Source organism: Salvelinus fontinalis, chromosome 17 (genome assembly GCF_029448725.1).
Source record: "Salvelinus fontinalis isolate EN_2023a chromosome 17, ASM2944872v1, whole genome shotgun sequence".
Taxonomy (NCBI): domain Eukaryota; kingdom Metazoa; phylum Chordata; class Actinopteri; order Salmoniformes; family Salmonidae; genus Salvelinus; species Salvelinus fontinalis.
The window spans coordinates 5,949,426-5,965,549 of NC_074681.1; the positions used below are offsets into that span (position 1 = coordinate 5,949,426).

At 49.1% G+C, this 16,124-nt stretch overlaps 1 protein-coding gene across 1 annotated transcript in view; it reads right to left on the reverse strand.

Annotated features, from left to right (window-relative positions):
* Nucleotides 1-16,124, reverse strand: part of LOC129814522 (piezo-type mechanosensitive ion channel component 2-like) — a 160,752-nt gene that overhangs the window by 14,946 nt on the left and 129,682 nt on the right. The window contains exons 18-21 of the mRNA XM_055867708.1: nt 14,538-14,711; nt 12,381-12,422; nt 7,164-7,196; nt 1,892-2,220 (exon numbers count right to left, since the gene is read on the reverse strand). Of these exons, the coding sequence (XP_055723683.1) occupies nt 1,892-2,220; nt 7,164-7,196; nt 12,381-12,422; nt 14,538-14,711 (578 nt within the window). The remainder of the gene's footprint in view (nt 1-1,891; nt 2,221-7,163; nt 7,197-12,380; nt 12,423-14,537; nt 14,712-16,124) is intronic.

Genomic DNA, 16,124 nt, shown 5'->3' on the forward strand with positions numbered 1-16,124 from the left:
GTCAGTCAGCCAGTCAGCCAGTCAATCACTCAGCCAGTTATCCAATCAGTCAGTCAGTCAGTCAGTCAATCAGTCAACCAGTTATCCAATCAGTCAGTCAGTTATCCAGTCAATCAGTCAGCCAGTCAATCAGTCAGCCAGTTATCCAGTCAATCAGTCAGCCAGTTATCCAGTCAATCAGTCAGCCAGTCAATCAGTCAGCCAGTCAATCAGTCAGCCAGTTATCCAGTCAATCAGTCAGGCAGTCAATCAGTCAGCCAGTCAATCAGTCAGTCAATCAGTCAGCCAGTCAGTCAGTCAGCCAGTCAGCCAAACAGTCAGTCAGTCAATCAATCAGCTAGTCAGCAAGTCAATCAGTCAGCCAGTCAATCAATCAATCAAATTCCCACACACAAAATAATATATACTTATTTTGACTATTTTTTATATCTTTGGAAGAGTGCTAGAATCTCTGTATATCTTATATTTGTCATATTTCACACACGTGTGTATTAATATGAATATGAGTGTGTGAATTGGAAATTTGATTTTTTAAATATCCCAACTCCCCCTAAGACATCCTCGAAGAGTGCTTGGAGAGTTTTCACCTTGTCGGCAAACAAACAACCTTTTGGTTACTGGCCCAAAACTCAACGCTAGGCTACCTGCCTTCCCGCTAGGCTACCTGCCTTCCCGCTAGGCTACCTGCCTTCCCGCTAGTCTACCTGCATTCCCGCTAGGCTACCTGCCGTCCCGCTAGGCTACCTGCCTTCCCGCTAGGCTACCTGCCTTCCCGCTAGGCTACCTGCCTTCCCGCTAGGCTACCTGCCTTCCCGCTAGGCTACCTGCCTTCCCGCTAGTCTACCTGCCGGTCCGCTAGTCTACCTGCCTTCCTGCTAGTCTACCTGCCTTCCCGCTAGGCTACCTGCCTTCCCGCTAGGCTACCTGCCAGCCCGCTAGGCTACCTGCCGTCCCGCTAGACTACCTGCCTTCCCGCTAGGCTACCTGCCGTCCCGCTAGGCTACCTGCCGCCCCGCTAGGCTACCTGCCGCCCCGCTAGTCTACCTGCCGCCCCGCTAGTCTACCTGCCGCCCCGCTAGTCTACCTGCCGCCCCGCTAGTCTACCTGCCGCCCCGCTAGTCTACCTGCCACCCCGCTAGGCTACCTGCCGCCCCGCTAGTCTACCTGCCGCCCCGCTAGGCTACCTGCCACCCCGCTAGGCTACCTGCCGCCCCGCTAGTCTACCTGCCGCCCCGCTAGTCCACCTGCCGCCCCGCTAGTCTACCTGCCACCCCGCTAGGATACCTGCCACCCCGCTAGGCTACCTGCCGCCCCGCTAGTCCACCTGCCGCCCCGCTAGTCCACCTGCCGCCCCGCTAGTCTACCTGCCGCCCCGCTAGTCTACCTGCCGCCCCGCTAGTCTACCTGCCTTCCCGCTAGTCTACCTGCCTCCCCGCTAGCCTACCTGCCTCCCCGCTAGCCTACCTGCCTCCCCGCTAGGCTACGTGCCGCACCGCTAGCCTACCTGCCTCCCCGCTAGGCTACCTGCCTCCCCGCTAGTCTACCTGCCGGTCCGCTAGTCTACCTGCCGCCCCGCTAGTCTACCTGCCGCCCCGCTAGTCTACCTGCCGCCCCGCTAGTCTACCTGCCGCCCCGCAAGTCCACCTGCCGCCCCGCTAGTCCACCTGCCGCCACGCTAGTCTACCTGTCACCCCGCTAGTCTACCTGCCTTCCCGCTAGTCTACCTGCCTCCCCGCTAGCCTACCTGCCTCCCCGCTAGGCTACGTGCCGCACCGCTAGCCTACCTGCCTCCCCGCTAGGCTACCTGCCTCCCCGCTAGTCTACCTGCCGGTCCGCTAGTCTACCTGCCGGTCGGCTAGTCTACCTGCCGCCCTGACGGTATTCTGTGTACCTGAGGTAGTGTTTTCTGTGGAGGGATCTGGCTCAGTTCCCACACTGCAGTGGCCACTCTCCCCCGACCCTGCATTGGATTCAAACGACTTATGGAACGATTGATGCAACTCGAAAGACTTTCCGAATGACTGATGCAGGTCTATAGACTGACGGAGTCCTCCTTTCTGCTTCATCCCTCCATCTTTCTCCTCCATCACCACCACCAGGGTTCCCTCCTTCTCTTTCTCCTTCTTCTTCTCTTTCTTGTCGTCTGCTCGTATCACTCCTTCTCCAGAGGAGATGCTGAGCATGGTGATGTCAGCCAGGCTTCCATCCTGGTGTACCAGTCTGGGGAGATGGTGTTTAGATTTATGAGAGACATAGACACACACACACACACACACACACACACAAGCACACACACAAGCACACACACACACACACACCCACGCAGACACACACACACACACACACACACACACACACACACACACACACACACACACACACACACACACACACACACACACGCACACTAGGGTTGGGCGATATCGACCATCGTCCTATCGTGATTATGTACCCATTAAACATAGTGATACAGTATACGACGCTATCATCCTTATTGGCCAACCCCAACACATTTAAATAAACAAGTAATAAACTGCAGTTGGGCAATAGCGCGACATAGAATGCAACTGAACGAATCATGAGGAAATAAAATGAAAGCCTGAAAGTATGAATGCCTGGCAGAAAGCCTGGCAGAAAGAGTGTGTGTGTGTGTGTGTGTGTGTGTGTGTGTGTGTGTGTGTGTGTGTGTGTGTGTGTGTGTGTGTGTGTGTGTGTGTGTGTGTGTGTGTGTGTGTGTGTGTGTGTGTGTGTGTGTGTGTGTGACTGTCTGATGAGGAACAGGCTGTCCTGCCGTAGTGAGGTTATAGGACTACATCATGACGGAACACTGATTTCAAACACTCAACCTCCAGCTGTACCCCCTCTAGCACCAGGGTCAGCGCACTCCAGCTGTACCCCCTCTAGCACCAGGGTCAGCGAACTCTCAAAAAATGTTTTTTTTTCATCATTGTAATCGTGCCACACACACACTATACGATACATTTATTAAACATAAGAATGAGTGTGAGTTTTTGTGACAACCCTGGCTCGTGAGAAGTGACAAAGAGCTCTTATAGGACCAGGGCACAAATAATAATATAATAATAATCAATAATTTTGCTCTTTATTTAACCGTCTTACATATAAAACCTTATTTGTTCATCGAAAATTGTGAATAACTCACCACAGGTTAATGAGAAGGGTGTGCTTGAAAGGATGCACATAACTCTGCACTGTTGGGTTGTATTGGAGAGAGTCTCAGTCTTAAATCATTTTCCACACAGTCTGTGCCTGTATTTAGTTTCCATGCTAGTGAGGGCTGAGAATCCACTCTCACATAGGTACGTGGTTGCAAAGGGCATCAGTGTCTTAACAGCGTGATTTTCCAAGGCAAGACACTCTGAGCGCAGCCCTAACCAGAAATCTGGCAGTGGCTTCTGATTCAATTACATTTTCACAGAACCGCTTGTTGCAATTTTGATGAGGCTCGGTAAGTGGACTGGAGGCAGGGCATGAAAGGGATAACGAATCCAGTTGTTTGTGTCATCCGTTTCGGGAAAGTACCTGCGTAATTGCGCACCCAGCTCACTTAGGTCCTTCGCTATATCACATTTGACATTGTCCGTAAGCTTGAGTTAATTTGCACACAAAAAATCATACAATCACAGAAAGACCTGTGTGTTGTCCTTGTTAATGCAGACAGAGAAGAGCTCCAACTTCTTATTCATAACCTCAATTTTGTGACATTGAATATAGTTGTGGAGAGTCCCTGTAATCCCAGATTCAGATCATTCAGGCGAGAAAATACATCACCCAGATAGGCCAGTCGTGTGAGAAACTCGTCATCATGCAAGCGGTCAGACAAGTGAAAATTATGGTCAGTAAAGAAAACTTTAAGCTCGTCTCTCAATTCAAAAACCGTGTCAATACTTTGCCTCTTGATAACCAGCGCACTTCTGTATGTTGTAAAAGCGTTACATGGTCGCTGCCCATATCATTGCATAATGCAGACAATACACGAGAGTTCAGGGGCCTTGCTTTAACGAAGTTAACCATTGTCACGGTCGTGTCCAAAACGTCTTTCAAGCTGTCAGGCATTCCCTTGGCAGCAAGAGCCTCTCGGTGGATGCTGCAGTGTACCCAAGTGGCGTCAAGAGCAACTGCTTGCACGCGCGTTACCACTACACTATGTCTCCCTGTCATGGCTTTTGCGCCATCAGTACAGATACCAACATGAGAAGCAGCTACGTTTGGCAACATACGGACCGTTAGGGGAATTCCCGCGAGAGAGTAACGGTTAATGTGATTGGATGTTAATTATTTGACGAGGCTTCCTGTATTTGACATTGTGTTGTTATTTCGCTGAACACTAGATGGTTTAATTTTATTTTTGGCAGTGAAACGAGGCGACTCAGGAGAGAAAACAACCTCAACCAAATGTATCGACCCGTTTGAAAACGTAAACGGACTGTTTGAAAATGTGAAGCAAAATAAAAACGTTTTCAAATGTTTTTATTTGGCGTACCCCCGACGGCATTCAGTGTACCCCGGAATACCTGGTCTAAATTCATAGGTTGAGGCTGGAGTCTAAACTAATCGAATGTCCTTTTGCGTACTGTCCTTCTGTGTACTGTGCTTTTGTCCTGCTGTGTACTGTCCTTCTGTGTACTTTCCTTCTGTCCTGCTGCGTACTGTCCTGCTGCGTACTGTCCTGCTGCGTACTTCTCCTGCTGCGTACTGTCCTGCTGCGTATTGTCCTGCTGCGTACTGTCCTGCTGCGTACTGTCCTGCTGCGTATTGTCCTGCTGCGTACTGTCCTGCTGTTTACTGTCCTGCTGCGTACTGTCCTGCTGCGTACTGTCCTGCTGCGTATTGTCCTGCTGCGTACTGTCCTGCTGTTTACTGTCCTGCTGCGTACTGTCCTGCTGTTTACTGTCCTGCTGTTTACTGTCCTGCTGTTTACTGTCCTGCTGCGTATTGTCCTGCTGCGTACTGTCCTGCTGCGTACTGTCCTGCTGCGTACTGTCCTGCTGCGTACTGTCCTGCTGCGTACTGTCCTGCTGTGTACTGTCCTGCTGTTTTCTGTCCTGCTGTGCACTGTCCTGCTGTTTACTGTCCTGCTGTTTACTGTCCTGCTGTTTACTGTCCTGCTGCGTATTGTCCTGCTGCGTACTGTCCTGCTGCGTACTGTCCTGCTGCGTACTGTCCTGCTGCGTACTGTCCTGCTGCGTACTGTCCTGCTGTTTTCTGTCCTGCTGCGTACTGTCCTGCTGCGTATTGTCCTGCTGCGTACTGTCCTGCTGCGTATTGTCCTGCTGCGTACTGTCCTGCTGTTTTCTGTCCTGCTGTTTTCTGTCCTGCTGTGTACTGTCCTGCTGTGTACTGTCCTGCTGTTTTCTGTCCTGCTGTTTACTGTCCTGCTGCGTACTGTCCTGCTGTGTACTGTCCTGCTGTTTACTGTCCTGCTGCGTACTGTCCTGCTGTTTACTGTCCTGCTGCGTATTGTCCTGCTGTTTACTGTCCTGCTGTTTACTGTCCTGCTGTGTACTGTCCTGCTGTTTACTGTCCTGCTGTGTACTGTCCTGCTGTGTACTGTCCTGCTGTTTTCTGTCCTGCTGTTTACTGTCCTGCTGTGTACTGTCCTGTTTGCTATCCTGTTGTCCTGCTGTGTCCTGTCAGACTCTGTTCTTCACTACTGTGTCCTGTCAGACTCTGTTCTTCACTACTGTGTCCTGTCAGACTCTGTTCTTCCCTACTGTGTACAGTCAGACTCTGTTCTACACTACTGTGTCCTGTCAGACTCTGTCCTTCACTACTGTGTCCTGTCAGACTCTGTCTTTCACTACTGTGTCCTGTCAGACTCTGTCCTTCACTACTGTGTACAGTCAGACTCTGTTCTACACTACTGTGTCCTGTCAGACTCTGTTCTTCACTACTGTGTCCTGTCAGACCTTGTTCTTCACTACTGTGTCCTGTCAGACTCTGTTCTTCCCTACTGTGTCCTGTCAGACTCTGTTCTACACTACTGTGTCCTGTCAGACTCTGTTCTTCACTACTGTGTCCTGTCAGACTCTGTTCTTCCCTACTGTGTCCTGTCAGACTCTGTTCTTCACTACTGTGTACAGTCAGACTCTGTTCTACACTACTGTGTCCTGTCAGACTCTGTTCTTCACTACTGTGTCCTGTCAGACCTTGTTCTTCACTACTGTGTCCTGTCAGACTCTGTTCTACTGTGTCCTGTCAGACTCTGTTCTTCACTACTGTGTCCTGTCAGACTCTGTTCTTCACTACTGTGTCCTGTCAGACTCTGTTCTTCACTACTGTGTCCTGTCAGACTCTGTTCTACACTACTGTGTCCTGTCAGACTCTGTTCTACACTACTTTGTCCTGTCAGACTCTGTTCTCCACTACTGTGTCCTGTCAGACTCTGTTCTTCACTACTGTGTCCTGTCAGACTCTGTTCTTCACTACTGTGTCCTGTCAGACTCTGTTCTTCACTACTGTGTCCTGTCAGACTCTGTTCTTCACTACTGTGTCCTGTCAGACTCTGTTCTTCACTACTGTGTCCTGTCAGACTCTGTTCTTCACTGCTCGGCACCAGTCAAGTTCAAATAGGGTAAACCATCATCTGTCACATTACGATGTCGTTAACATCGACGATGGCTGTCAATCATCGTCAATCAATGCTGTCGTAATATCGCCCAACCCTAACACACACACACACAAACACAGAAACTACACACACACACACACACAACCACACACACACACGACACTACACAGAAACAAACAAACACACAAACACTTCTTTCCCAAAGGGCCCTCATACCAAGCCGTGGGTGTCCACTAGCAGCAGAGTGTTTAATAGAAAAGCAATAAGCACATTCCTCTGACTGGCATTCTTCAAAAATAAAAGTCCTCCGATTCTCAGGAACAGGAAGGGAGGCATGGACACCTGCACATTGAAACGACACCCTATTCCCTATAAAGTGTACTACCCTACCCAGGTCAAAGGTAGCACACTTTATAGGGAATAGGGTGCCATTTGGGATGCAATCCCTAAAACTGAGTCTCAGGCAATGGGAGATGGCTTTATGGGTCAGAGGTTATAGGTTGGCTTGCAGGAAATGGCTGCATGTCAGGGCGAGGCATTTCATTACGTGTCTTGTTGGGTTTAGACTTACTTGCTCTGTGGAGAGGAAATGTGTTGCTTGATGCTGCTCAGATAACAACATGTTACAGAGAGAGAGAGGGGTCAACAAGAGAGTGAACAACACAGGAGAGAGAGAGAGAGAGAGAGGTCAACAACAAGAGAGTGAACAACACAGGAGAGAGAGAGAGAGAGAGGTCAACAACAAGAGAGTGAACAACACAGGAGAGAGAGAGAGAGAGAGAGAGAGAGAGAGAGAGAGAGAGAGAGAGAGAGAGAGAGAGAGAGAGAGAGAGAGAGAGAGAGAGAGAGAGAGAGAGGGCGACAGAGAGAGACAGAGAGAGAGAGAGAGAGAGACACACAGAGAGAGACACAGAGAGAGAGAACGAGAGAGACACAGAGAGAGAGAACGAGAGAGAGAGACACAGAGAGAGAGCGAGAGAGAGAGACACAGAGAGAGAGAGCGAGAGAGAGACACACAGAGAGAGAGAGCGAGAGAGAGAGAGCGAGAGAGAGATAACTATTAACACAGGAGAGAATGAGTAAGAGAGAGAGAGAGATCAACACAGAGAGAAAATTATTAACACGGGAGACAGAGAGAGAGAGAGAGAGAGAGAGAGAGAGAGAGAGAGAGAGAGAGAGAGAGAGAGAGAGAGAGAGAGAGAGAGAGAGAGAGAGAGAGAGAGAGAGAGAGAGAGAGAGAGACTTTAATGAAGACAGCTTCTCCATCCTGGAGGGGGAAATCAATAATTTCCAGGCCCAGGGACATGTACTAGTCTGTGGTGACCTAAATGCCAGAACCGGACAAGATCCTGACACCCTCAGCACACAGGGGGACAAACACCTGCCTGCAGGTGACAGCATTCCCTCCCCCATATGCCCCCCTAGACACAACTACGACAACATAACCAACAAAAACGGGTCACAACTCGTGCAGCTTTGTCACACGCTGGGTATGTACATAGTCAATGGTAGGCTTCAAGGAGACTCCTACAGTAGATACAACTATAGCTAATCTCTTGGCAGTAGTACTGTAGACTACTTTATCACTGACCTCAACCCAGAGTCTCTCAGAGCGTTCACAGTCAGCCCACTGACACCCCTATCAGACCACAGCAAAATCACAGTCTACTTGAACAGAGCAACACTCAATCATGAGGCATCAAAGCCAAAGGAACTGAATAATATTAAGAAATGCTATAGATGGAAGGAAAGTAGTGTGGAAACCTACCAAAAAACCATTAGGCAACAACAAATTCAAACCCTTTTAGACAACTTCCTGGACAAAACGTTTCACTGTAATAGTGAAGGACTAAACTTGGCAGGAGAAAACCTAAGTATATTTGACCTCTCAGCTTCCCTATCATATCTAAACATGTCAAGCAGACAACCTAAGAAAGTGAACAACAATGTAAAAAATGGTTTGATGAAGAATGCAAAAAACCTAAGAGAGAAATTGAGAATCCTGTCCAACCAGAAACATAGAGACCCAGAGAGTCTACGACTTCACTATGGTGAATCACTAAAACAATACAGAAATACACTACGGAAAAGGAAGGAACAGCACATCAGAAATCAGCTCAATGTAACTGAAGAATCCATAGAATATAACCCCTTCTGGGAAAATTGTAAAACACTAAACGAACAACCACACAAAGAGTGGAAGCGGTCGTGGAAGTAGTGAATCCAAAATGGAGATGATCCAATACAAATCCTAGAATCAACTATTAAAGACAACTAGAACCCACTCATTTCTCTGATTACATTGAGTGAGCTACAGGTGTCACACCCTGGCCATAGAGAGGGTTTTAGTCTCTATTTTGGGTGTGATTAGGGTGGGCATTCTATGTGTTATATTTCTATGTTTTTGGCCGAGTGTGGTTCTCAATCAGGGACAGCTGTCTTTCGTTGTCTCTGATTGAGAACCATACTTAGGTAGCCTTTTTTCCGTCTGTGTGTCTGCACCAGACAGAACTGTTTCGCTTTCTTCAGACAACAGGACAAAATACAAACCCCTCCAACCCAAAACGAACTGTGGTGTTGATGGTGTCCTCAATGAAATGATCAAATATACAGACCACAAATTCCAATTGGCTATACTTAAACTCTTTAACATCATCCTTAGCTCTGGCATCTTCACCAATATTTGGAATCAAGGACTGATCACCCCAATCCACAAAAGTGGAGAACATTTGTCCCCAATAATTACCGTTGGATATGTGTCAACAGCAACCTTGGGAAAATCCTCTGCATTATCATTAACAGCAGACTCGTACATTTCCTCAATGAAAACAATGTACTGAGCAAATGTCCAATTGTCTTTTTACCAAATTAGTGTACTACAGGCCACATGTTCACCCTGCACACCCTAATTGACAAATAAACAAACCAAAACAAAAGTCTTCTCATGTTTGTTGATTTCAAAAAAGCTTTTGTTTTCAATTAGGCATGAGGGTCTGCTATACAAATTGATGGAAATTGGTGTTGGGGGAAAAACATACGACCCTATAAAATCATGAACACAAACAACAAGTGTGCGGTTAAAATTGTCAAAAAACACACACATTTCTTTCCGTGGGGAGACAGGGATGCAGCTTGAGGCGCCGCCCCCCCCCCCCCTTCAACATATATATCAACAAATTGGCGAGGGCACTAGAACAGTCTGCAGCACCCGGCCTCACCCTACTAGAACAGTCTGCAGCACCCGGCCTCACCCTACTAGAATCTGAAGTCAAATGTCTACTGTTTTCTGAATATCTGGTGCTTTTGTCCCCAACCAAGGAGGGCCTACAGCAGCACCTAGATCTTCTGCACAGATTATGTCAGACCTGGGCCCTGACAGTAAATCTCAGTAAGACCAAAATAATGGTGTTCCAAAAAAGGTCCAGTCGCCAGGACCACAAATACAATTCCATCTAGACACCGTTGCCCTGGAGCACACAAAAAACTATACATACCTCGGCCTAAACATCAGCGCCACAGGTAACTTCCACAAAGCTGTGAACGATCTGTGAGACAAGGCAAGAAGGGCCTTCTACACCATCAAAAGGAACATAAAATTCAACATCCCAATTAGCATCTGGCTAAAAATACTTGAATCAGTTATAGAACCCATTGCCCTTTATGGTTGTGAGGTCTGGGGTCCGCTCACCAACCAAGAATTCACAAAATGGGACAAACACCAAATTGAGACTCTGTGTAAAATGTAAAACACCAAATAATGGATGCAGAGCAGAATTAGGCCGATACCCGCTAATTATCAAAATCCAGAACAGAGACGTTAAATTCTACAACCACCTAAAAGGAAGCGATTCCCAAACCTTCCATAACAAAGCCATCACCTACAGAGAGATGAACCTGGAGAAGAGTCCCCTAAGCAAGCTGGTACTGGGGCTCTGTTCACAAACACAAACACACCCCACAGAGCCCCAGGACAGCAACACAATTAGACCCAACCAAATCATGAGAAAACAAAAAGATAATTACTTGACACATTGGAAAGAATAAAAAAAAAAAACAGAGCAAACTAGAATGTTATTTGGCCCTAAACAGAGACCTGGCTCTCAAGAGAAGACAGGCTATGTGCAACACTGCCCACAAAATGAGGTGGAAACTGAGCTGCACTTCCTAACCTCCTGCCCAATGTATGACCATATTAGAGACACATATTTCCCTCAGATTACACAGATCCACAAACAATTAGAAAACAAACCCGATTTTGATAAACTCCCATATCTACTGGGTGAAATACCACAGTGTGACATCACAGCAGCAAGATTTGTGACCTGTTGCCACAAGAAAAGGGCAACCAGTGAAGAACAAACACCATTGTAAATACAAGCCATATTTATGTTGATTTTCCCTTTGTACTTTAACCATGTGTACATCGTTACAACACTGTATATAGACATAATATGACATTTGAAATGTCTATATTCCATTGGATCTTCTGTGTAATGTTTAATGTTAATTTTATATTGTTCTAAATCACTTTTGTTTATTATTTATTTCACTTGATTTGGCAATGGAAAGATATGTTTCCCATGCCAATAAAGCCCTTTGGAATGGAATAGAGAGAGAGATCAATAAAGAGAGCGATCAACACAGAGAGAGGGGGAGATCAACACAGAGAGAGAACGATTAACACAAGAGAGAGAGAACGATTAACGAGAGAGAGAGAGAGAGAGAGAGAGAGAGAGAGAGAGAGAGAGAGAGATCAACACAGAGAGAAGGAGATACACAACAAAAGTAGATTGAGTGACACAGTGTAGGTTAGCGACCGATAGGGTTCTAAGTTGCTACCACAGGAACTAGGAGAAGAGTGGAGGGGATTGGTTCTAAAGAGGAAAGGTGCTGTCTTTTAATACTAAGTCAGGACATGCTTGAAAGAAGAGACTTTTACTGAGGATAAACTGGCCGAGAAGTTCGCTATAGAGAAGAGGGGGTTGTGGGCATCAAGAAGAAGTGTCCACAAATCAAATTGGTCCAAAAAATCCAAAGAGACAGAAAGAGGCAGAAACCAAAATAGAACAGATGTTTTCACATACGTTTCTAACATGACCTGTCGAAGCAAACCCCCATACAGTCATCAGATATTGGTTTACCATTAAACCAAACGGACAGAACTGTAGGAGCAAGTTTCACAGGGAAGTTAGGTACCCGAGCAGGGAAAGACAGGCGTGTTTAGATGCTTGGAGGACCGGAGGACCAGAGGTATAGAGGATGAGAGGAGAGGTGGAGAGGATGTGGAGAGGTGGAGAGATGAGATGGAGAGTGGAGAGAGGAGGTGGAGAGGTGGAGAGGTGGATAGAGGAGGTAGAGAGGATGTGGAGAGGTGGAGAGAGGAGGTAGAGAGGATGTGGAGAGGTGGATGAGAAGAGGTGGAGAGGTGGATGAGAGAGGAGAGATGGAGAGGAGGTGGAGAGGTAGATGAGAGAGGAGAGATGGAGAGAGGAGATGGAGAGAGGAGGTGGAGAGGATGTGGAGAGGTGGTTGAGAGAGGAGAGATGGAGAGGAGGTAGAGAGGTGGATGAGAGAGGAGAGGTGGAGAGAGGAGGATGAGAGGTGGAGAGAGGAGGTGGAGAGATGGAGAGGAGGTAGAGAGGTAGATGAGAGAGGAGAGATGGAGAGGAGGTGGAGAGGTGGAGGGAGAAGAGTTGACCAAAGGAGAGCATGAGTGAAGAAGAGGGAGGGAAGTCAAACGGTGGTGGATGGATGCGACAGGATGGATGAAAGGCAAGCAGGTACCTACCTATTCATGATCAGATACACGCGACCATTGACTTTAGCATGACTGTGTGAGGAGAGGTAGGAATGGAGAGATGGCAGAGGAGGAGAGATGACAGATGGCAGTAGATTAAAGAGAATAGGATGAAAAGCAAGTGGGAACATGAAGGAGGCTACTAGAACATGAAGACAAGACATTAACACAGACCACTGTATCTCCAGCATTTCTCTGTAGGTCTTATACGCTGGAGGGAACAAAGTACATGAGGTAGATACATGATAAAACCCCATCCAGCCAATCCAAACTCTAGTCTGATGCGTTGAAAGATCGCCGGTCAGTCCATCAGAAACATTGAACAGGAAAGCAAAGCTGCTAGCTCTCTCACACAAACACCTAGACTTCAGCTCAGTGGGTTAACACAGTCTAGAGACGTACCGGGGTTCGAACCCCAGTCACAAACACCTAGACTTCAGCTCAGTGGGTTAACGCAGTCTAGAGACGTACCGGGGTTCGAACCCCAGTCACAAACACCTAGACTTCAGCTCAGTGGGTTAACGCAGTCTAGAGACGTACCGGGGTTCGAACCCCAGTCACAAACACCTAGACTTCAGCTCAGTGGGTTAACGCCGTCTAGAGACGTACCGGGGTTCGAACCCCAGTCACAAACACCTAGACTTCAGCTCAGTGGGTTAACACAGTCTAGAGACGTACCGGGGTTCGAACCCCAGTCACAAACACCTAGACTTCAGCTCAGTGGGTTAACACAGTCTAGAGACGTACCGGGGTTGGAACCCCAGTCACAAACACCTAGACTTCAGCTCAGTGGGTTAACGCCGTCTAGAGACGTACCGGGGTTGGAACCCCAGTCACAAACACCTAGACTTCAGCTCAGTGGGTTAACACCGTCTAGAGACGTACCGGGGTTCGAACCCCAGTCACAAACACCTAGACTTCAGCTCAGTGGGTTAACACAGTCTAGAGACGTACCGGGGTTCGAACCCCAGTCACAAACACCTAGACTTCAGCTCAGTGGGTTAACGCAGTCTAGAGACGTACCGGGGTTCGAACCCCAGTCACAAACACCTAGACTTCAGCTCAGTGGGTTAACGCAGTCTAGAGACGTACCGGGGTTCGAACCCCAGTCACAAACACCTAGACTTCAGCTCAGTGGGTTAACGCAGTCTAGAGACGTACCGGGGTTCGAACCCCAGTCACAAACACCTAGACTTCAGCTCAGTGGGTTAACGCAGTCTAGAGACGTACCGGGGTTCGAACCCCAGTCACAAACACCTAGACTTCAGCTCAGTGGGTTAACGCCGTCTAGAGACGTACCGGGGTTCGAACCCCAGTCACAAACACCTAGACTTCAGCTCAGTGGGTTAACGCAGTCTAGAGACGTACCGGGGTTCGAACCCCAGTCACAAACACCTAGACTTCAGCTCAGTGGGTTAACACCGTCTAGAGACGTACCGGGGTTCGAACCCCAGTCACAAACACCTAGACTTCAGCTCAGTGGGTTAACACAGTCTAGAGACGTACCGGGGTTGGAACCCCAGTCACAAACATCTAGACTTCAGCTCAGTGGGTTAACACAGTCTAGAGACGTACCGGGGTTGGAACCCCAGTCACAAACACCTAGACTTCAGCTCAGTGGGTTAACACCGTCTAGAGACGTACCGGGGTTCGAACCCCAGTCACAAACACCTAGACTTCAGCTCAGTGGGTTAACACAGTCTAGAGACGTACCGGGGTTGGAACCCCAGTCACAAACACCTAGACTTCAGCTCAGTGGGTTAACGCAGTCTAGAGACGTACCGGGGTTCGAACCCCAGTCACAAACACCTAGACTTCAGCTCAGTGGGTTAACGCAGTCTAGAGACGTACCGGGGTTCGAACCCCAGTCACAAACACCTAGACTTCAGCTCAGTGGGTTAACACAGTCTAGAGACGTACCGGGGTTGGAACCCCAGTCACAAACACCTAGACTTCAGCTCAGTGGGTTAACACAGTCTAGAGACGTACCGGGGTTCGAACCCCAGTCACAAACACAGCTCATCTGGAAATGCAGCTGTAACTCGTGTTAGCTCCCCCACATTAAGAGCTCAGTGGGCTCTCCCTGTATTGACACCTAGTCCTAAACGTTAGCTCAGCGGGCTAACACAGTCAGTCACCCAGTCTCACCTGTAGATGGTGCTGTCCTGTTTTTGGGCCACAGCCTTCAGATCAGTGAGCAGCAGGAAGCGGTCGTGGAAGTAGTGAAGGTGGAGGATACACACCAGGAGGAAGGAGGTGGGGATGAAGATACGTGTGAAGAGCATCGATAGGGAGAACTGTTCTAGCCCCAGGTCCTTCAGTCTGGAGAGAGAGGAGGGAGAGGGAGAGGGGGGGGGGAGAGGGGAGGAGAGGGGGGGAGAAGGGGGGGAGGGGGAGAGTGAGGAGGAGAGAGAGAGGAGGAGAGGGGGGAGCGGGAGGAGGGGAGAGAGAGAGGGAAGAGAGAGAGAGGGCGGAGGGGAGAGAGAGAGGGGGAGAGAGAGACGCGGGGAGAGAGAGGAGGAGAGGGGGCGAGGGAGGAGGGGAGAGAGAGAGGGTGGAGGGGAGAAGGGGGAGGGGAGAGAGAGAGAGAGAGACAGAGGAGGGGAGAAAGAGGAGGAAAGGGGTGAGAGGGAGGAGGGGAGAGAGAGAGGGCAGAGGGGAGAGAGAGCGGAGGGCAGGGGAGAGAGAGGAGGGGAGAGAGGAAGAGGGGGAGAGAGAAGGGGGGAGGGAGAGAGGGAGAGATAAGGGGAAGGGGAGAGGGGGGAGAGAGAGGGGAGAGAGAGGAGGAAAGGGGTGAGAGGGAGGAGGGGAGAGAGGAAGAGGGGGAGAGAGAAGGGGGAGAGGGAGAAGAGGGGAGCGGGAGAGATAAGGGGGAGGGGAGAGGGGGGAGAGAGAGGAAGGGAGAGGGGAGAGAGAGGAGGGCGGGGAGAGAGAAGAGGGGAGCGGGAGAGAGAGAGAGAGAGATAAATCTATGACAATTGTTATGGTCCATATAAAGCATTGATTGTCTAGGGATCCTCTAGCTTGGTACCGTGTAGAAGTCTAGGGCTGGGATAACATATCTCAACAGCACTGAACATACAGAAACATGAAGGCTGTCTGACTACATGAATGATTTCAATGATATGAAGAAGACAGTGAACTTTAGGGTTAGGAGGGCTATTACGACTCAGGGGTCAGGGGTCAGGGGTTACGACTCACTTCTCTTCGCTCAGGGGTCAGGGGTTAAGACTCACTTCTCTTCGCTCAGGGGTCAGGGGTTACGACTCACTTATCTTCGCTCAGGGGTCAGGGGTTAAGACTCACTTCTCTTCGCTCAGGGGTCAGGGGTTACGACTCACTTATCTTCGCTCAGGAGTCAGGGGTTACGACTCACTTCTCTGTACTCATGGCAGTCATGTTAGACCAGAAGGGTAGGGAGGGTCAGGGGTCAGGGGTTACGACTCACTTCTCTTCGCTCATGCCATTCATGTTAGACCAGAAGGGTAAGGAGGGTCAGGGGTCAAGGGTTACGACTCACTTCTCTTTGCTCATGCCAGTCATGTTAGACCAGAAGGGTAGGGAGGGTCAGGGGTCAGGGGTTACGACTCACTTCTCTTCGCTCATGCCAGTCATGTTAGACAAGAAGGGTGGGGAGGGTCAGGGGTCAAGGGTTACGACTCACTTCTCTTCGCTCATGCCAGTCATGTTAGACCAGAAGGGTAGGGAGGGTCAGGGGTCAGGGGTTACGACTCA